The sequence below is a fragment of the Haliotis rufescens genome, unplaced genomic scaffold, assembly GCF_023055435.1.
Source record: "Haliotis rufescens isolate VD_foot unplaced genomic scaffold, xgHalRufe1.0.p SCAF_5, whole genome shotgun sequence".
In the NCBI taxonomy this organism is placed as follows: Eukaryota; Metazoa; Mollusca; class Gastropoda; order Lepetellida; family Haliotidae; genus Haliotis; species Haliotis rufescens.
This window is the reverse complement of record NW_025964223.1, coordinates 13851715-13875733: the sequence shown is the minus strand read 5'-3', so window position 1 is coordinate 13875733 and position 24019 is coordinate 13851715. Positions and strand designations below refer to the sequence as shown.

At 41.1% G+C, this 24019-nt stretch overlaps 1 protein-coding gene across 1 annotated transcript; it reads right to left on the bottom strand.

Moving 5' to 3' along the window:
• Positions 1-374: 374 nt before the first annotated feature.
• Positions 375-23938, bottom strand: LOC124138300 (low density lipoprotein receptor adapter protein 1-like). The gene is made up of 9 exons (XM_048383649.1): positions 23651-23938; positions 21419-21582; positions 16707-16819; positions 14392-14506; positions 9797-9904; positions 6666-6762; positions 6103-6158; positions 4932-4978; positions 375-2184 (listed from the first exon to the last, which is right to left on the bottom strand). Exons 1-9 carry the CDS (start codon positions 23712-23714, stop codon positions 2031-2033), a joined length of 918 nt encoding a protein of 305 aa, XP_048239606.1. The 5' UTR covers positions 23715-23938; the 3' UTR covers positions 375-2030.
• Positions 23939-24019: the final 81 nt, after the last annotated feature.

Below are 24019 nucleotides of genomic sequence, written 5' to 3'. Positions count from 1 at the left end.
TCGGACGTTTACCACTTCTGTGAAACCCACCAGCAAGGGTATGGTGCTGACAAACCTAGAAACATAATCAGGGCGAACCGGGATTCGAACCCACAATCATAGGTTTCTGGCGTGCCCAAGGGACGCAACTCTGCACAGTGAATTGCATGTGCCTTAGACGACTGGGCCACCCGTGCCCCCAGTTACATTAGTTGAGGCCCGTGAAGACGCCGGGGTAGAATAGGTCTTCAGCAACCCATACTTGCCGTAAGAGGCGACTATGCTTGTTGTAAAAGGCGACTAACGGGATCCTGTGGTCAGGCTCGCTGACTTGGTTGATACATGTCATCGATCCCAATTGCGTGGATTGATGCTCATGATATTAATCACTGGATTGTCTGGTCCAGACTCAATTAATTCCAGACCGCCGTCATATAGCTGGAATATTGCTGATTGCGGCGTTAAACAACCAACCAACCAACCAACCAACCAACCAACCAACATTAGTTGATGTGTAGTTTCCTTTTGTTTGAAAGTGAGTGAGCGAATTGAATTTTGAACAATAGTTCATGGCATGTCAGCTATATGTGGGGGGGAAACCATTTCAGCAGGATTTCTTTGCAGATCGGACATCAATCTGTGGCAAGGTATGGGTCACCTTGACAGCAACAAGATATCTTGCCAAAGGGACATCTACACATAGTGTTTTAGTATTAGGCATAAAATATGTTTCTCATCAGGAGCTTATTTTCAACATGGCTTTTTTCTTCTCAGAAGGCAGTTGTTCAAACAAACCAGTTAGCAGCCATTGCAACATGTTTCAGATAAGGAAAGATGACTCATACATTAAAATCCGGACAATTCAAACATTGACAGAACTAATACTGAAACTGGAGTTTTTACCAGATAAATCCAAAACATATTTACCACCATGAAAAAGGAATGTTAACATGGTATGTTTAAAATAACCAGCACAATGAGAAATATCTAAAATTCTTCATGATTTTCAGAGGTAATTCGCTGATACAGAGAAGCAAGTGTACCTTCCAACACGCACATCAACCTCACCAAAACCTGATGAAAATTCTATTTCCTCTAACCTTTTCCCCAGGAGAATAATGTGTTACATGTATTTTTTAATAGAAAAATATGTTGTGTAGAAAACAAAATGATAGTCCTACAACATTTGATCTCGGATCCAATGATCTTTGAGTGAGTGAGAGGGTTGGGTTTAACACTGCTTTTAACAGTATTCCAGTTATGTCAGGCGTGTCAGCTTTATGTGGGAGGAAAGCCCGAAGCGATGTAGGTCTCAGACGTTCGGTGAAACCCACGAGCACGGGTATGGTGCTGACAAACCTAGAAACATAATCGGGGCTAACCAGGATTCGAACCAACAATCATAGGTTTCTGGCATGCCCCGGGGACGCAACAATGATCTTTGAATAACATTCAGCACGTAGAGTTTGGGGTCAATCAGCAGTTTCTCTTTAAAACCAGTCGACTAACCATAGCCATGTGTTGAGATTCTGCCTGAAAGTTTGTGATCACACAGCCTGGAACTGCACTGTCATTCCTATATAATATATGCTCAGAAAGTCTGAACTTAAGGGCAGTCCAGGTTGTTATATACCCCTTCGAGAATCTTTTGCATCTTGAATGAATATAATTGCCAAGCCAACAAACATCATAAATTAAATATTAGTATGTATATAAACACTCACTAGTGACCCCATTGTAAAATGCCTATTGCCATATAACATGCCCTACTATGATACCGAGGCAGGATGTCAGTCCTTCATCTTGACAATTGTTGCCATGGCAATGTAAGTACAAACACTATTGACAGGGACTTCCTGGATATCGGTTGCCATCTTCAGCTGACTGGTACAATGCAAGAAAACAGAGTTCAAATTTCTGACTGCTACTTGCCAAATTGAAAATATGTACAGGAAAGACCAACAGGAAAAGTCAATTAAATTTGATTTAGTATAAATTTGCCACCATTTATAAAACTGCAAAATTCAAACTAACTACAATGCCCTTCCTTGTCATAAATTCAGCAAGTCTTCAATAGATTTTTGTCGTGAGAATTCTTCGAAGCACCTCTGTCCATCCATATACTGGTGAACACTCTCATCTACATCCTCCTTGCGGAGGTCGGTACTGAAGGAATGCAGGCGCCGACCTCGGTTCTGTGCAAGCCTGGAACATCAAGGGAAGCAGGTTGTAATCGACAGTATTTCATCCATGTTACCATGGTTACAGCCAACATAAATATGTCTAAGGCAGGAAAACCAGCAACTGTTGACTCTTTCTTATCTCACCTTCACATTACATGTTACCCTGGATTGGTTGTGCGTGTTTGAGTGAGGTTATACGCCGCTTTCAGCACTATTCCTGCAATATCATGGTGGGAGACACCACAAATGGGCTTTACATATTGTACCCATGTCGGATCTTCGGCGTGTAACGATACGGCGATACAGTATTGTATCCCGATGCACAGCCCACGATACGATGCATCGATTTGGAAAGCACGTATCGCAATACATACGATATTTTCATAACACAGTTTTACCTACCGTATTTTCTTGAGTAAAGTGCGCACTTTTTTTCCCAAAAAACACAGCTGTGTAGAAGGGGTTGCGCATTATACACGGATTAATGAGTTTTGATGTTTTTTACCCCATGGAAAGACATTTCCGTGAGCACGTAACACCGGAAATACCATGTCAACAAATCCATACTGAAGTTCGCAAATTATTCATGTACTTACACTGGCTATAAAAAAAGTGTTCTTTGTATATCTGGACTCATGTTTGTAACTTATTTCATTAATTTTATTCAAAATTCCTTTTATATATTGTTTTAATTAATTTCGGCGAAATCGTGTGTGAAGCGATCGGAAGATCACACAACTCACCGTTATTAACAGAAACCACGGTCAGATTACCGCTATTGACGCCTTGAAAGGAATTTTAGTTGACAGAGAATGGATACATATATCATAAATGCCATACTTTGATTCGTTAAAAGTCAGATTTGTTTTTGTAGGACGATTCTATATCAACATGTAATTCTCGCGATCACGCGATCACGTGCACGGGAGCCTTGACGGTGACTGGTCAGACTGGTTCCATATAAAAAATAATACCCGGCAATAGCGATCAGCTGCTTCGCTTAGGGTTATTATTATTTTAAATATGTTTAGTAAAAGCTGCATCTAAATTAACAATATATTGGAATATATTATTCCTGATAAAAAAATAGTTTCAGATACAACTTTTGCCGATCCTTGCATTAAAATACTGTGAAGTTATATCATTGGGTGTGTCTTGACCGAATCACCGGTAGATTCCAAGAAAACGTGTGTACATGTACAGCTGATTGCTGTGTCCGGCTTAGTTTACGAGAAAATACACAAGGTAATCTTAATCCCTGGATATAAAACAATGCCTAGCTGAACAAAAAATACAATTTAAACGGTAAATCAACATGTCTGGTGATTTTTTATCTCAAATTTCGAATTTGTACCGACGAAGTTTCTCATCACCCGTTCGTTTGCCGGACTTCGCTGAAGGGGTACGGTGTAATTTTTTTCTGCGCATAATATTCAAATTTCTTTTTTTCAAAAATATTGAACCCGCTAGAGGGGCGTGCGCATTATACATTGGTGCGCACCATACTAACGAAAATACATGAAATACATGGGCAGATACAGCTTTTTTGAAAAGGGGGGGGTGCACAATTAAGATCTATTTATTGTATTTGGTGGTAATTTATACAGAAATAAAGATTTTTTTCGAAATGAATAAAGGGGGGGGGGGGGTTCGCGCCCATGATATACGTTTAACAGTTTCAAAGCCAGTTTGTTGTTTCAGTAAAACATACTGTATTGCTGACAATTTGCTATAACAGTAAATAAACACCTTATATCTTCTTTTACTGTACTTGTCACATCTTTTAGATAGCAGAAAGACATCAACTTGGCTTAGCTTGTACCAATAAACACTGTATCGTGATACGTATCGTATCGCGACCCCTGTATCGCGTTACGTATCGTATCGCGACCCTCCCGTATCGTTACACCTCTATCGGCGTGATGATCAAATGCATTAACAACTAGGCTACCCGACCGCCCCTAAATTGGTCACAGATTGTCTTGCATCTGATGCATGGCAGGTCAAAGATTGTCTCAAGGTCACAGACTGTGTTTCATCTTCATCGTTTCAAGCAACAGCCATTCTGGCCATCCAATTCACCTATGATTGGAATGTCAAACTGACAGACATCATGGACTGAACACTTCCTACAGACATCATGGACTGAACACGTCCTACAGACATCATGGACTGAACAAGTCCTACAGACATCATGGACTGAACACGTCCTACAGACATCATGGACTGAACACGTCCTACAGACATCATGGACTGAACAAGTCCTACAGACATCATGGACTGAACACGTCCTACAGACATCATGGACTGAACACGTCCTACAGACATCATGGACTGAACACGTCCTACAGACATCATGGACTGAACAAGTCCTACAGACATCATGGACTGAACACGTCCTACAGACATCATGGACTAAACACTTCCTACAGACATCATGGACTGAACACGTCCTACAGACATCATGGACTGAACACGTCCTACAGACATCATGGACTGAACACGTCTTACAGACATCATGGACTGAACAAGTCCTACAGACATCATGGACTGAACACGTCCTACAGACATCATGGACTGAACACGTCCTACAGACATCATGGACTGAACACGTCCAACAGACATCATGGACTGAACAAGTCCTACAGACATCATGGACTGAACATGTCCTACAGACATCATGGACTGAACACGTCCTACAGACATCATGGACTGAACACGTCCTACAGACAGCATGGACTGAACACGTCCTACAGCAAACTGACTTACCTTGAAAAATCATCCTCTAGGTCTTCTTCTCTGTCACCAAATTCTTGCTGGAAAGAGAAAACAAATATATTTCAAAAAGGGACTATTTCTAACAAAAACAAATGTGCTACCCACCTTGGTGCTGTTGTACAAAGCGATCTTAGCGATAAGGTGATTGTAACTCCCATTCCTTAACATAGCCTTAAGGAGTCGTAGCGCTAAGATTGTTTTGTACAACCGCACCCTGGATCCACTACTTTAAAGGAGAGCTAGGGTAGCCCAGTGGTTAGAGCGTACGCTTGTCACTCCAAAGACAAAGGTTCAATTCCCAAAATAGGTGCAATGTGTGAAGTCCATTTCTGGTGTCACCAACCGTGATATTGCTGGAAAACTGCCAAAAATGGTATAAAACCATCATCACTCATAAGCCTCAAGGGGAGGAAAGAATGAATTCTAAACATGGGTAAACACAGACTTGTTGAAGATATGCAGAAACGCATTTATGAAAAGTGGGCGCTAAGCACGCTGGGACGATCCATTTTTTCCTGACAGGCCCCAGGGCGTATGTGCATACCAGACACATGGGAGGTATGTGCAGATATTGCTACAGGCGACACTCTCAACCTTGCAGAGATCCGAACCATGCCACTCATTCATTCATAGTCACTGGGGTCACAATGCTGGTCCCGCCACCTCAGCTGTGTGTGTGTGTGTGTGTGTGTGTGTGTGTGTGTGCCAGTGGCATCAGAGAGAGACCAGCAATGTTAGCTTCTATTATGACTACAGCCAAGTGTGTGAATGGGGTTTCAGCAATATTCTATACAGCTGTACATAACACAGCATGAGCCTGCAAACCAGTGGTTGATAGTGTGAACAACGATCAACACTGTTGGCCTACTTTGATGTGGGGTGGGGTGGGGTGGGGTGGGGTGGGGTGTGAGTGAATGAGTGAGTGAGTGAGTGAGTGAGTGAGTGAGTGAGTGAGTGAGTGAGTGAGTGAGTGAGTGAGTGAGTGAGTGCAATATTCCAGCAATTCATGGCAGGGGTACCAGAAATGGGCTTCACACATTGTACCCATATCTGTGTAACCACCCATACACCACCACCACCCCCCCCCCCCCCCCCCCACCCCCCCACACACACACACACACACACACCAACACACACACCCACACACACACGGTGTACTTACCCATCCTCTCTTGTTTGTATTGCCTGGTGCCTGAACTTGCGGTGGAGCAGGGATTGCTGAAAAACAGAATACAGCTAAAGTTACAGGACACAACTGTGCTGTTCAGGCTTATCGATCCACAAGTTTCCAGCAACCAGCTACTTACAAAATAAACCAACTGAACTCTTTCCTTCCTTTTCCAAATGCTATTTTGAAATCAAAAGATAATGGTATGTACTGAGCAACACTCAAGTGCAAATTACAAGGAACAAATTTAATGAGAAGTTTCTTCCAAGTAACGTTGTGTGGAGAAGGAAATTGACCATGAATACCAGAGAATGCAGGGTTAGAAATTAATTTGTATTTTCTATACATTTCTTGTAGCCTGCAAAAAAACCCCATCTGTTTCAGATATGTAGACATCATAGAGCGGCCATCTACCTAATAGGAAAAGTGGTAGTTCACAGTGAAATATCACTAGTCATGTCTGTAATTTTGGAATCTCAGACAAGCAAACTTGTTATTTAATGTTTAATTCCAACCCCAGCAAATTGAACAACAGATTCCCTGGCCTTGAGTCTGACCTAAGAAAGGGTCGTAGGTCGCAGCTGTTGACCCCGTGTGACCTGGAAGTGGTTTTATGACATCGTGACTCCTTGTAAAATGATCGTTGTTGGTTACCTGAAACAAGTTTAGCATGTTTAACTACGAAGTTTCAGTGACAAGAACCTGCATTTGCCACTTTAGACAATATAGTACGAAATTTTACACAACCTTCACAAAGACCAAGATTATGAATACAACTAAATCTCACAGCGTAGCAAATCAAAGTGCCGTATACATGTATCACCATCAATCTACAGAGCTACAGATAAGCTAATTTACTTTCTGAGTCAAGCCTATATACTAAGAACAGTTATATGCATCTAAAAACATTATTTCATCTTTTTCACATCTTAAAATGTTCACTAATTTGGGGAAAAACCCAAAAGAGTGATCAATAGATGAGTGAAAAAATATAGGTTACTCCATAAAAAAACATAATAACCCAATTAAAATAGAAACCCTAGAGTAAAAACTCAATTGTTCAAAAAGTTATCTGGGGCTCTGTATCCACAACATGTATGACTTATTCACACCTAAAATGAGGGGTTATGGAGGGGATTATGGAGGGGATTATGGAGGGGGGTTGTGTAGGGGGATTGTGGAGGGGGATTGTGGAGGGGGGTTATGGAGGGGGGTTATGGAGGTGATTATGGAGGGGGGTTATGGAGGGGGGTTATGGAGGGGGGTTATTGAGGGGGTCACGACAAGGCATCGTTGGAAAATACAAAGGAAGACCTGCACAATTTAATTGTAAATGTAGGGATTATGTATACTCTGGTGATGTGCTTCAGTCCGGGTTATATACATTTGCATCAATTTTGCTTTTACAGTGGGGCCCTGTGGGGGTGTCACCATATATAGGCGGTGGTGCTCAGTAGACAGCGATATAGGCTGATATGATTTTCTCAGATATGAACAAGCATGTTTTCAAACAAAATTCCGTCATATTTATCAATATTTATAACAATTATATATCCTGTTCATTTTAGAAACAAGTTGGACCAACAGCTGCCTTCTAAACTTGACCATGGATACAGGTGACTATGGTGACATTCTTATAAATCGTTAAAGTTGATATTCAGAAGGGCAAACAAAAATCACAGGACCCTTGAAACCTGGATGAACAGTAAAAGCACGCCACTGAACACCTTCTCTGTCTCTTTATTGTGTAATATATTTGGAAAATTTTCATCATGCCAGTAAATCAGTTTGAAGGTACCGTATGTCTGCAGATAAGCCGAATTTTGAGGACCAGAAAAAAGATTCTGTAGAAAGGGGTCGGCTTATCCACGGGATACACTTTCATGATAGTATTTTTCAGATCGTGATCTGTCAGAAACATCGCCTGAATGACGGTCCGATATATTACAACTTTCCGAAAGTTTGAAAGTTGCCACGACTAGAGCCATTATTGTTATAAATTATCAATAAAGTTATTATTATACACCAATATTGTCATTATTAAAAAAATGTTATGCATGTTACTACTTCCGATAATACGTTTTCAATTCAATGTTCAAAGTTTATCGTTCTTCTTCATAAACTCCACAATCTTTACATGTAACAATATATGTAATCCACAGCTATAATATATAATCCACAGATGAAATCGCCAATAGCTAAGGTAAGATAGGTGAATGGAGCGTTAGGCATTGTTAGGATGTCAGAAAAGCTAACGAGTAAATATTGCTTGATGCGGCATCAGCAATATTGCAGCTAATTACAGCAAGACTTGAGAGACAGGAGAAGCTACATGTTGGAATGCTATCTTCAAAATGATGCAGCATTATCAATGATTATGGGGCACCCGTGTACAGGTCGAGTTTGGCCCCTAGGGTCATACAGTTCCCAATTGTGGTGCAGTTGAGTGAGTGAGTATGGTTTTACGCCGCTTTTTGCAATATTCCAGCAATATCACGGCGGGGGACACCAGAAATGGGCTTCACACATTGTACCCATGTCTGGAATCGAACCCGGGTCTTCTGCGTGACAAGCTAACGCTTTAACCACTAGGCTACGCGACCGCCCCGTGGTGCAGTTGAAGCCATCCTTAGAATGTCAGAAAACCTGATATACTTGTTAAAAACCAGAAACTGACTGCCATTTAAATATTTTGAATATTTTACTGTGAAATTTCTTTAAAAACAACCCCTCATCTAATTTAGACAATTTTAGGCTTAGCTATGGACTGGGAGGATAAAGACAGTCTGACACTGTGAGCAGCGATCCACACTGTTGGGGTATGATGACACGCTATCAACCAAGTCACCGATCCTGACCACCACCCAATTACTTGGTGACCTCGTACAACCAGTACAGGTCGCTGGGGACCTATTCTAACCTGGAAGCCCCACGGGGAGCATCTTCCCGAGGTAAGGGAGTTAACTGACTTTAAAAGTCCAGTTTCCACCCTTGCCGAACTAGGCTGGAATTACTGGGCTCGATCGTTGCGCCACCAGTGGCTATTACCAATTATGTCTCTTCTAAGCCTCTCCTATGGACCAATCAGATTCCACCTCTCGTATCACTTGCGTTTGCTTCACACAAAATGGTGGCGCCCAGTCAGGACGATCTGATCGATAATCAAGTTCTATATTGTGATAAAATGGGTCTTACGTCGCAAAATGCATCGATCCCGTGAGCACCTTGATTAAAAACATGAAAGGATTTGGAAAATATCTGCTGACAAAGAATTGGCGATGCACATGCTTTGCAAACCCTGCAATCGATCGAAATCGGCACGACAGTTTACGAACCGGATTTTAATTTCGGTGCCCGATTTTGATTGGACTATGCATTGACTCGTTAGTCCAGACAAAACGTAACTCCATAATACCAGCCTACTGGAAGGGTGGAGTGAGTGAGTGAGTGAGTATGGTTTTACGCCGCTTTTAGCAATATTCCAGCAATATCACGGCGGGGGACACCAGAAATGGGCTTCACACATTGTGCCCATGTCGGGAATCGAACCCGGGTCTTCGGCGTGACGAGCGAACGCTTTAACCACTAGGCTACCCGACCGCCCCAGTGGAAGGGTGGAAACTTGACTGGAAACTGGAAAGATGCACAGGAAGTGATCCATGAGTATCTCTAACAGTGCTACACATACCTTCTGGTGGTTGGCTATGTCCTTCTGGGTCTTCAAGTTCTGCTTGTTGTCCCACTTCTCCTGGGCCAGACCGAAGGCTTGAGACACGGTCAGAGTGACTGCCTGCGCCTACACACAAAGGGAGTTAGGTCTGAATTCACAGGGATGGTCATTCGGTTACCGTATTAAATGTATTAAGTGCCCTGCTCCAATAAGTGCCCCCAAACTTTTACACCGATCTGTGAGTAATCTTTATAAGCGCCCCTACTAAGACAGAAGAAATACATCAGTCTTGTGCTTACTGCATATTATACAAAGAAAGGAATAGCAGTGTCTGCTCTGGCTTAAATTTTCTTGGGGTCACTTGGACCCCTTCATCATAAAATTAGGGGTCCCAAACAAAAATGGAGGGGTCTAATTTATAGCATTATAACATAACATTAACAACAGAACACAGTGGTTGTGAAAAATAAGAAATCTTTTCGCAACTGCAAAATATCAACAAACAGGCAAAGTGAGAGAAAGGTTCACATCAGGGCACATCCTGCTCTCATAACCAAGAGGTTTACATTAAGGGACAAACAATTTCTTAAAAGGGACATTTGATATTAATGAATATTATAACACAAAATTATCCATGTTAATATCTAACTTCGTATATGAAAAGGCAGTACACGGGTCAGCCATTGGTAAGGGGTCATTGTGACAGACATTTGTGAATGTTTTTACCGAGATCTACCAATGATTTGAAGTTTTGGATTCAGTTAAGTTCAATAGCTGTTCTGATGCTACTGTACTGAGCATTGAGTTCATGTTGTAACTGTGACAATGATCAATGAGTCATAAAATATAATTGGCATATCAAACGTTTTTTTAGTAAGAGTATGTTCAGGATCCAGCATTTCCTTGATAAATCAACATGTTTCAGGTGCTATAAATGTTTAAACATGTCAGTTACACCAATAACGGTCCTGGCAAAATGTGTTTTGCAATTCTTAATATAACTCACAAGAGATTGAATTATTATCAGCTTGATAAGTCTGTTGTAGAATAACTAAATATTCAGAGTCCGCTAAATAAAAACAATGCTTACATCATTGTACATTCAAGTGTTCGCATTCATTCTTTATCATATACAGTATCGCGGTATTGATAAATCTCGTAATCCACACAACCTGTCGACTGTTTACTTATGCAAATCTAAGCACGATATATTTCATCGCATGATCGAATACAGGACTCGTTGCGGTATGTCACGGCTACTTGTACACACGTTAACTTTTTTATGACAGTTCCTGGGATGTTTTTGAAGTGGAATTACCCCTTCCTCCATTCAAAATTGATTAGAAAAAGAACCCATTTGTTCAAACGAAGTCCCTTGACCAAACCTCGGTCGTATGCAAAATTCAAAACAGGAAGTGATATACCATATAATCCACACAGCCTTACTTACTGCGGTAAGATTCACCAATGACAGGTACTTTGTTTACCGAACTTGGTAAAGAAAATCAGCATCAATCATTCCAATGAACAACAAACATTTTGTGAATCACATATTTAATAAGTTTGTAAGCGTGCCCCACTACGATCCATTATAAATTAACTACCGCGATAACATAGCGTATCATCCTACACGGTCGCTCCATTTCGCGGGTCACTGTTACCACGTTCTGAAGTATACCCTGGCTATTTTTAGTTTGACACAAGGTCAGGATGTTTTCGACCAATCAGCAAGCTAAATTAATTACGACTATATCCGACTTGCTTAATATGTGGCACCTGATTGGCTGAAGCAAAGCTACGGACCATACCGAAAATTAATACATGCAAAACCGACAATAGATATAGGTCAAGAAACCGGTTTGGGTATTTGTCATAAAAAGGGAGAGAATAATGAAACTGGTTTGGTTTAGCAAACGGAAGTGTTAATCAACATGCTTCGCTGTCTTGTTTGGCAACAAATACCTTTACGCAAAGACGTACGTCTTTGATTTACGATATCAGTGTCAATTCAATATGAAATTAATATAGCCCCAGTCACTGCGTCCACGAGACCCACACATGTTACGCAGGTGCGTTCAAACTTATTTTTGTGCGTCCAAGACGCAAAAACGCGCTCTTCAGCCAACACTGGAATAGTATAGAAGGTGTATAAAATTGCCTGGTAACTATATGAGTGAGTAAGTATGGTTTTACGCCGCTTTTAGCAATATTCAAGCAATATCACGGCGGGGGACATCAGAAATGGGCTTCACACATTGTACCCATGTTGGGAATCGAACCCGGGTCTTCAGCTTGACGAGCTAACGCTTTAACCACAAGGCTACTTGACCGCCCCGGTAACTATATCAAAACAATTTCTTTGACGCTTGAACAAAAATTGTTCATTACCACTCGATCCCTGACAACAAATATAACTTGTTGTTAATGGTTTTAATAAGCCCGATTGTCAATTTTCTAAGTGCCCGGGGCGGTTATTATAGTGAATATGGCATATCAGCGAGGAAAACTCAGTGTGAAGCAGGCTGTAAATGATTATCCCTTTTAATTAACTCATTGGTATGGCATGGATCATTATCAGGGCAAATCTGGGATTTAAACCCACGACAAGCGGATCCTGGAACAGCTAGGGAAGACAACTCTGTCCAGAGAGATATACATGATAACAGCACATGAGACCACTGACCATATGTGTTCCCTGAAATGTCAAGAGATTACACATCCAAAGCCTACAGATCCTTGAAACTATAATGGCAAATAATTCTCATCATTAAACATGTAACAGGGACGTTCACGATCCATGAGAGCAAAAGCACAGATGGCTGATACCTTTTATAATTACCATAATAATGTTTGTGTTTGTATTGATTAGCAGTCCTCCATAGAACTAACTGGGAAGACAAAAACATAACAATTGATCTCTTAACATGTTCATATGGGAAATAATCTATATCTGAAGATCAAATCTGAGCCAGGAATGGAAAAATCTATAATTACTTAACCCCGAATAACTGCAAGGAGGAAGTAGAAAGATATCGTATTTTCTTGAGTAGTGTGCAACCAAGTATTCGAATATTACGTGCAGAAAGAAAATTACACCGTTCCCCTTCAGCGAGTTCCGGTGAACGAACGGGTGATAAAAAACTTGTTCAGTACAAATTTGAAATTTGAGATAAAAAAATCACCTGACATGTCTATTTACCTTTTAAATTGTATTTTTTGTTCTGCTAGGCATTGTTTTACATCCAGGGATTACGATTACCTTGAGTATTTTCTCGAAAACTAAGCCGGAAACAGCAATTAGCTGTTTTCTTGGAATCTACTTGTGATTCGGTTAAAACCTACCCATTGATATAACTTTAAAGGATTTTGATGCAAGGATAAGGGAAAATTGTATCTAAAGGTTTTTTTTATCAGGAATGATATCTTCCAATATCTTGTTATTTTAGTTGCAGCTTGTACTAAATATATTTAAAATAATAATCAGATTCAGTTTCAACCTCCACTTATGCAATCCAATAATTATTGATTACTGTAACCAATCACCCGGCGCCATAGTGCCTGCACGGCATACAGATCATGACAGGGAAGTATGTTTCAGAACATTACGTCAACACACTGGTGAATGAACAGCAGGACGCTGAGAGAGACGCCCAGGAGGTCGGACTGGGGTCAGGATTTACCGGACTGTTTCAGATTTAGACCACACTCTTACATCGTCTAAATGCAATTCTCAAGGTTTGTTTGACAGGCTGGGGAGGCCCTACACAAAATGGTAAACAATACAACAAAGGAACATGGATAGTCCCTTAAAAGATATTTTACAGTAACCATGGCAACCATGACAACAATGGTTAGGCCAAAAAACCCAACCCAAACCCCCAAGATGACCTCAACACTGATTGTGTTACGAGTGAGTGAGTGAGTGAGTATTGTTTGACGCCGCTTTTAGCTATGTTCCAGCAATATCACAGCAGGGGACACCAGAAATGGCCTTCACACATTCTTCCCATTTGGGAAATCAAACCTGGGTCTTCGACGTGAGGCTTTAACCACAAGGCTACCCCACCAACCCGTGTTAAGTAGGTAACCATGGTAATGTGTACCAGACCAATTTAATTCCTTGTTTTATCATACTGATAGATTATTATCACCAAAATACCTAAGAGGGGAAAAAAGGCTCTCAGTATAACATGTTATGAACATATCAAAGACTAAATTTATGACTGCATTGCTTCTATTAAAATGAGGGGCGGTCAGGTAGCCTAGTAATTTAAGGGTTCACTCGTCACGCCGAAGACCCGGGTTCGATTCGCGACATGGGTACAATGTGTGAAGCCTATTTCTGGTGTCCCTCGCCGCGATATTGCTGGAATATTGCTAAAAGCGGCGTAAAGTCAAACTCACTCACTCACCCTATTAAAATGATTACAGTATTTTCATGTACATTTCTTAAAACCTCAGTAGCAGTACTGGGGTGGTCGGAAGAGAACAAATTGACCGTCTTCAGGAAATGTCAGGGTTCCTTGGTATCAAACATGATCTCTGGGGGTCTAACATTTATTCCTTGCACTTTCAGTCAGCAAGTTGCACTTTTGTGCAGGATGTCACCTTACCAGTTTCCTTTTGGCGCAGAAATATGCATGACATTCCATTGTTTCATTGATGGAGTTCCTGGCGATGAAGGCAAACACCTTCTCATGGTTTTTGTCAGCTGTGCAAAAGGAGATCCTACAACAGACCGAAGCAGGTGAGAGACACTGGACATCCACAAACTACAGCTGTTGACATGATCCCACAACAATAACACTTCTCTCCAATGCTGTGCAAATAGGACTATTGATCATGATGAGAAAAAGAAGATCATACACACTTTACCTTGAACATGTATTTGCCACACAGACAGAATGTTAAACAAATCATTGTGTGGGGGGGTTGTTGTTTTACGCCGCACTCAGCAATACATAGGATGAAGGCCTGTAAATAATTGAGTCTGGGCCAGGCAATGCAGAGGTTGATATTATGAGTAAGGATACATGCCAGCAGGGTTATCATGGTTATAGGTTTGTTTGTTTGTTTGTTGTTTAATGCCTTACTCAGCAATATTCCAGCTGAAGGTGGTCTGTGAATGATCGATTCTGGAACAGACAATCCAGTGATTGATATCATGAGCATGGATCCACCAAATTGGGATACAATGACATGCATCAACCAAGTCAGCGAGCCTGACCACCTGATCCCGTAATTCGCCTCTTACGACAAACATAGTCGCCTTTCGCGCAAGCATGGGTTGCTGAAGACCTATTCTACCCCGGATCTTCACGGGTTCAGGGTACAAGGACACGCAATCAACCAAGTCACCACACCTGACCCTCTAGTCACAACCAGTATAGGCTGCTGGGGACCTATTCTACCCTAGAATCCCCACTGGGCAAAAATCATTGTTCTTCTGCTAGTGTCCACAGCGATGTTAGCCAAAAGAATTCCCAGTACCCAATGCTTGCCGTAAGAGCGCATTGATAACGCCTGGTTTGTTATGTGTGACCTGACTGAATGTGTGTCATCATGACCCAACAGTGTGGATGGTTCTCATGTTATTAACCACTTGTTCTATGCAGCCATTATATATGTTTGTTTTGTTTTTGTTTGTTTGTTTGCTGTTTAACGCCGCACTCAACAACACTCCAGCCATATGACGGCGGTCTGTAAATAATCAAGTCTGGACCAGTCAATCCAGTGACTGACGACATGCACATCGATCCACGCAATTGGGATCACATGCATCAACCAAGTCAGCAAGCCTGACCACCTGATCCCGTTAGTCGCCTCTTAGTACAAGCAGAGTCGCCTTTTACAGCAAGCATGGGTTGCTGAAGACCTTTTCTACCCATTATATATGAGACTGCAGGAACACTGGTGACAACAGTGAAACGCAACATCCATTCACTCATTTATTCAGACTCGCAAAGTCAGATAATGTTCCATGTCATGTGATCACAGTGCCTGCTGTGCAACAAGCCATCCTACAGTGGGCATGATGGGTGAAAGCGGTTGTGAAAATGAATAATTCTTTAACTTTCGTAAGTAAGTGAGTTGGGAATAACGTCACCTTAAGGTGTTTACCACTTCGGTGAAACCCACGATCATGGGTATGGTGTTGAGAAACAGAGAAATATAATCAGGGAGGACCAGGATCTGAACCCACGATCATAGGTTCCTGGCATGACCAAGGGATGCAACTGTGCACAGCAAATTGCCAGGCCTCAGATGACTGGGTCACCAGTGCCCGCCAAATCATATAAAACATTTTTACATAACAAGTGCCATAACCTTCAAAATGTTAATAATTTTCTCAAAAGTTCTTTCAAGTTTGATAAGGAACAATAATTCACAATAAATATTTAAACAAAATTAAAACAACATTTGGGTTAATGTAAGTTGAGAATAAACGCCAGTCTAACTCATCATGTTTTTCCAGTTTTTGAGACTTGTGTGTCACAACGACCTATATAAAAACAGAGCTATCTTCAAATGTTATTCCCGATTACAACAAACATGTTTCACATGAAACTCGCCCACAATGCAGCTGCATCCTCCTCCATAGGTTCCTACAATGTCAATTCGTAAACAGCCACATTCATGGAATTACACATGCCATACAAAAAGCCTAGCAGTGTTTGTTTACCATTCCTAGCCCATGTTGAGAACTCTTTCACCATGTGGCTCCATTCTGCCACCACCAGTTCCAGGAAGTGCCACGCCCACTGACCTAGTTACTCACCCACATTGACCCATTTTATGATAAACAATTCCCATACTTGTTTGAGTGTCAAGGAATATCAACACAGCCATGTCTAGAGACTCAGGACTAGAAATATTCACGATGTGGCAGCCACATAACCATGTCAACCGACATGACCAACCAACCCACCTATATATGGACATATCAATGGACACTTCCTTCGTCAGCAAGTCGGTCATCCGGAGCCCTGTAGGGGAGACAGTCAGAGACACTTTCTTTAGCTTCTTGCCAACACTCTTGGCCTGAAAGACAATCATTCAAAATAATGTGATACTACATTATTTGTTTGGGTGTTAATGAAGGCTGAAGAGACACAACTAAATAAAAAAACAACTTTTAATGATTTTATTTAATTTGTGCTTACATTTGGTCCTGGTCAGTCAGTCTGAAAAACTAATTACAATTGGTGGAATCAAATAATCATTTTTACTAGTTTATATTTGATGTACAGATAATCATAATCAAGTAAATTTTATAGCCATTTGGCATGAAGGGAGTTTTTTAACATAATGCTAATCAACAATTTCACAGAAAAGAAGATAATATTTGTGTTAATCACAGATCAGTGTCAGAACTATAATTGATATGTTAAAACTCTGTTTTTATCACCAAAATAATATTCTAATAAGAGCTAAATAATATTCTAATTTTGAGAGCGCCCTGGGCGCTTATTACGTCAAATACGGTATTGCCAAAGTAAAATTGAATTTGAATATATCATGTACACTGCAGTACACAATACATGCATATGTACATGATGTATGTGAAACTTGGTGATGGGTCAGCACAACTAGACATTATTTGTGTGGATACAATGACATGCATCAACAAAGTCAGAGAATTTTACTGATATTTGACACACACTTGGGGTCGAATATCAGGGAAGTAATAGTGACTTTTTCCTTGTTGTCTTCCACTTTTACCAAGCATTAGATGGCAACATATTCTGTTGCAGAGAAAGGAAAATAAATGAGTGAGTGAGTATGGTTTAACGCCGCTTTTAGCAATATTCCAGCAATATCACGGCGGGGGTCACCAGAAATGGGCTTCACACATTGTACCCATGTCGGGAATCGAACCTGGGTCTTCCGCGTGGCGAGCGAACGCTTTAACCACTAGGCTTCCTGACCGCCCCACAAGGGAAAATGAAAATGCTATGTCTAACCCTTAAGACATGTTAAACATGCTCAGTGATGATGTTACAGATCTATGTCTCCTTTTGTTCAGAAGAGTCGGCTTCTGTCAAGAAGTCAACCAGGAAGATATGATGTAAGCTGTTAGTAGCATGTGTACATGGTTTGGGCTTCTTTGAACAATGCTGAACGTGTTGTAAATATTGCAACATTAAATTTTTGTGTCACATGGAAACTTGAAACAAAGGCACCTGACAGGGCTGGAACTGGTACCTCGGGTCGGGTAGGTACTGAGTAGGACCCGGGTACCCAAAGGGCTACCTGGACCTGTGGTTAGTCACGCGATATATTGTTTAATGTTTGTTAGTTTGTTTGTTTGTTGTTTAACGCCAGCTATATGACGGCTACAATTCCACCTATATAACAACAATCTGTAAATAATCGAGTCTGGACCAGACATTCACGTGATTGACAGCATGAGCATCGATCCACGCAATTGGGATACAATGACATGGCATCAACCAATTCAGGGAGTCTGACCACCCTATCCCATTGGTCGCCTCTTACGCCAAGCCTACTCGCCTCATAACACAAGCAAAGGTTGGTGAAGAACTATTCTAACCTTGATCGTCACAGATATTAATATGTTGCTAACAGTATGTGGCTTTGTGGTGCTGAATTGTATTTTGATGATAACTGGTCCATCAAAGAACGGCATTACAATATTGATTGCAATGTTAAACAAAACCTAATTCTGCACAAAATAACATTAATTTATGTGCCAAAGGTTAGAATCTTGATGTAGGATGGATTCCACATAAAACCCTGCCCTAATCATGCTAAGTTCAAACCCTGCTGAATTGCCATGTCTATTGTATAAGACTACAGCACTGGAGAGAGTAATCAGCCCTAAAGCAGGAGTTGTGTCACACTTAAAGGTCAATGTTGGTTCGATCAGTACTGGTGACCAACAGTCTGGCTATCCGCTATTGACATTAAGCATAATCATGAACATGAAACACAGCCATACACCATGATTTAGGAACATGACTACCAGAGTACCACGCATTAAAAACATACACCAGGGCCCAGGATCCATAAGGTGAGGTGAAGTGAAATACAGCGATAGAAACTGTTTTAGTACACTACCGGTTCTTATAGCATTGTTGTATAGTGATAACACATAGCAAAACCCATAAGAAAGGCAAATTTCTACTCATCCTTATGATACCTTAACTATTGGGCTGTTTGGCAAGGACTACAGGACTAGTGCCAATTTCTAACGCTGGTTTAATGTTATTAATCAAGATTATTGCACTTACATAGCAACGTGCATGTGTGTGGCTGCTTGTACTAGTCTGGACTAATGCCCATTTTATAGTGCTAGCCCACTGAGATACCATGCCACAGTTTAACATGTATACCCCACTCAGACACAGTATACTGACTGAGCTGACAAGTCATTGTTTACCCCCTTTATCATGTTTATGCTGAGCTCCAGGCAGGGTAACAACAAGTACCACCTTTTAACATCTTATTGTATGACGCAGCTGGGGATGGAACCCCCGACCTTCCGCTCTACCACTAGACCACGGAGACTGTCTGGTATCACGAAGCAGTGAGTGTGTGAGTTGGGGTTAAACGCTGCTTTTAACAGTATTACAGTTATATCGTGGCATGTCAGCTTAATGTGGGAGGAAAGCCCAAACTGATGCAGATCTTAGACGTTTACCAGTTCAGTGAAACCCACGAGCACGGGCATGATGCTGAAAACCTAGATTGAGTGAGTGAGTATAGTTTTACGCGGCTTTTAGCAACATTCCAGCAATATCACGGCGGGGGACACAAGAAATGGGCTTCACACATTGTACCCATGTTGGGAATTGAACCCGGGTCTTCGACGTGACGAGCCAACGCTTTAACCACTAGGCTACCCGACCGCCCTGACAAACCTAGAAACATAATCGGGGCGAACCGGGATTCAAACCCACAATCATAGGTTTCTGGCGTGCCCAAGGGACGCAACTCTGCACAGCGAATCGCGGCGCTTTAGACGACTGGGCCACCCGTGCCCCCTGTATCACGAAGCAATTGTGACTATCATTACCATCATAGCTCCTGTACTTTAACATAGACTTACGACATAATGATCAGTATGGAGCTAAACTGAACAAATAAAGTTAATGATCATGAGTATTTTGGGGGATATTTTTTGTCGCAGTGACTGAGCACATAACTTCATACAAAATCCCCCCCCCCCCCCCCCCAAATATTCATGATCACGAATTTTTGGTAAAATGTAGTTCCATTCCATGCAAGGACTTGATTTGTTTGTTTGTTGTTTAATGCTGCAGTCAGCAATATTAAACAGGGGTTAAACAAATACCACTGACCGACGCCCGTGCCAAGTAAGATTTAGAAGTGGGGCAAGTAATATACGTCTTCTAGCATGCCCATGGACAGATGGACAAGTATAGCACACAAAATAAACTGGGTCATGTGTCACGAGAATGTAATATAATGTGATTATGTTAAAATATTTGATTGGCTAATATTTTGCTGGTGTCCCAGACTGGCAATCTAATTTGCATACAACTACACCTGTCAACCAGTGGGATTAATACACGTCGATGTCAGGCAGGTCAACAGCGAGAACCAGGTTTTTTTCATTGATAAATCGTAGACACACTTCCATATATGGCACATGCTTCTTGGAAATGGAATGACGGACAGATGACTTCATTTCTAGGAATTTGTTACGCGAGGTAGATTTAGTGCCAACTTTTGAAGCTTCGTTTGGCCTAGCTTTGATCAAATGTTTTACTTGAATACGTAAAACTACAGCCTTTAGCTTCCAAGTGATATTAAGCACACGTCAAATCAGTAAGCTAGCGAAGGATAGAGTAGCCTCCCTTTGTCTCATTAGCACCTAGAGGGGTATCTATAATAACAATTTACATTGCCCATATTTATCGCATGCAATCAGATCATGTCACAACGGTCTATTATAAGTTTCTTTGGCGGTAGGGCAGAGAGGGATTCTGACAATTCAGATTAATCTATATCGGACATGTATGTTGGGTGTAATTGAAAACGAACATGCATCGCTAGGTGGAAAGACCAATTTCCTTAGGTTGCGTATGATGAAACAGCCTAAGTCATGAAGTGCACTATCTGTTCAGAGTACCCATACAAACGAGCTTGCAATCGAAAGAGAACTTTTTATAGATGGATGTTCAAATTTCAGAATTGAGTATTTGATCGAAGACCTACCCTTATAGAACGGATTCACAATTAATACTCAAGGATCAACATGATCAAGACATATCCTGTCTTTAGTGAAAGAGGCTGAACCTGAACCAGTATCTCTCATTCTCAGTTATGAAGCAGTAATGTTTTACTGAATTTATTAGCTTGATTTTGTGCAAGCACATTTGGAAATAGGGCAAGTAAAAATGTTGATAATACTTGCCCTTGGTCAAGTAACATTTTTCACCAATTTTAAACCCTTAATTCAAGTCTGGACTCGACAATCCAGTGATTGATATCATGAGCAACGATCCATGCAATTGGGATACAATGACGTCACATGCATCAATAAAGTCAGCAAGCCTGACCACCCGATCCTGTTAGTTGCCTCTTACGACAAGCACGGGTTGCCGAAGACCAATTCTAACCTGGAGCAAGGATCTGAAGAAATCTACTGACCATAGCAACAATAGTCTGGACAGCACGTGAACTGATGCTATCTCCGTAGCTCTCATCATCAGGCAGTTCCTCCACCAGTATGGAGCCCAGGTACTTCATGTAGAACGTCACACCCTGATCCACAACCTCATTGCTGTCCGAATCACCCCATCCTTCGCCAAGCTCTGCAGCAGAAACAACCACAACATCATACACCACAATATTCATGTTTACACTGTCGTGTTCATTCGACATTGTGGGTCATGGGATAGACTAGTGGTCAAATGTGGGCTTGATTGCCAAATACCTGGGTTCGATCCCACATACAGTAACTATGGTTATAACGAACTCAAAACGACCACTAAATTTAGTTCGTTAAAAACGTAGTCCGTTATAAGCACATATACAGCATATGGAGGTTGGTTGGTTGGTTTGTTGTTTAATGCCGCACTCAGCAATATTCCAGCCAAATGACGGCGGTCTGTATAAATAATCAAGTCTGGACCAGACAATCCAGTGATTAATATAATGAGCATCGATCCATGCAATTGGGATCGATGACATGCATCAACCAAGTCAGCGAGCCTGACCACCCGATCCTGTAAGTTGCCTTTTACGACAAGCATAGTTGCCTTTTACGGCAAGCATGGGTTGCTGAAGACCTATTCTACCCAAGAATCTTCACGGGTCGCATATGGAGGGGACCAAAACAAAAATATTTCAAGACAAAGTTGCTACAAATATATTTTTAACCTTGAAGCAAGTAAAAAGTTATTTCCATGCACTAAAAATAGACAAAGGGAAACCCTGATGGTGACATTTAGATGAATATCGCTGATGTTTTGTTCAACAACACAGATTGATAAGGTACTTTATTTGCCAGTCCACAGGGACGGGCAGTCACATGAATTGGCTTCAATCTTGTATTTTTTCATTAGTGGTAAATTTAAGTGAAAGCTCATGTGTTTTTCTTATGGATGAGTTAAAAAATACTCTTTGCCAGCTTGATTTGATTAGAAGCCAGTGCTTATCAAGGCCTTGATTACAATGTAAATATGCCTCAGTTGTAATCAGCCAATCACTGTCTCATGAAATGTTTAACTTTCATTGAGAAAATATCCTAAAACCTGAAAAACTATTTTCATTTGCATATGTCACCTTCTCGTGCTGTCATCGAAGCCCTACAGACAGCTTGTGATATGGTCACTTTGCGTTGAGATATATTGTCATGCACCTCATCGTCGCAGATGTATCAGTATATCTACATGTAAAGCACACCGAAAGGCTTGCATCAGTCCTGTCCTTTGTATTTCAGAATAAGTGTGTTTGCTCACAAACAAGAGAGAAGTCAGGGTGTGGTCATTGGAGCAGAAAATTCTCTCGCAGAATAAGGTGAGTAAAGTGTCGGGATGTCCGCTATTGTTTACAAACAAAGCTTCTGACTGGTCGACGTCCTGTCACTTTAAAACCCATCCGACAGTCATACACTAGTATATCATACTGTGTACACGGGTTTTGTTTGTTTGGTGTTTAATGCTGCAATCAGCAATTTTCCAGCTATATGACAGCGGTCTGTAAAAAATCGGGATCAAACAATCCAGACTGTCATATATTGTGGTCACCCTCCCCTGACTCCCCCATAAAAGATGACCGGTTCCGAAGAAATATGTAATTCATAATTTTAATTAATTTACATACAAAACTAAAGACACATAAACAAATGTTAGATTTGGGATAACACTTTCTTGTAGACCCATAGATCAGGTAGACCCAACACAATCAAACCTAATGGACTAGTTGTGTAAGTTTAATGTTTGCTGAAAAATGTGGAGCATGACATGGTACTTTATTTTTAACTTTCTGTCAATGACTTGCCTCACTGGGAGTGGTCACAGTGGGAGGCAGGTCAAATGTGTGGAATTGTAAATTCAGGGGGAACATTAGCAAGTGATTAGTTTTGAAGTAAATGAAAGTAAATTTTGAGTATGAGTGAGATTGAAACGATAAAATCATTGTTTTCATGTATGGTAACACAATCATTTTGATGCCTGTTATCCACTGTTGGTAGTCTAGCCTACTCGAGTATATTCACAGATGGAATACCCGACGAGTGACATTTGCACATGACATAAACAATGAGTTTATACCCGTATTCCTGTCAGAGCCGCTTCTCTGAAAACATACAAAACATGTGCCATATATGGTTACGACTAAAGAAGAGATATTTGTCGTGCCAATTCATAGTTTACTTACTTTTATGTCTTGATTTGCCTGAGACTGTAGGGCTCTTTCGAACGACTCTCAAAATTGCGTCCATATTGAAACAAGCACTGCGTGCTAAAGAATACCTTCGATGTCTTTCCGTCAGTATCACTTCCACGTTCACATACACAATACTACCACTGCAGAAGTGATATTCAAAGCTATCTACGTGCCCCGGAAGTTAAGTGAACACCGCAGACCTGAATAAACGGCTTCATCGCTATAATGTATCATCGAATTTTTGAGATAATCTCACACGGGCATGCCCATCACGCGATGAATGAGTTAGGGGAGGTAACTCTGCGTAAGTGTTTATTGACAACCACAAATGCCATCACAATGAATCACAGTAGATCTCAT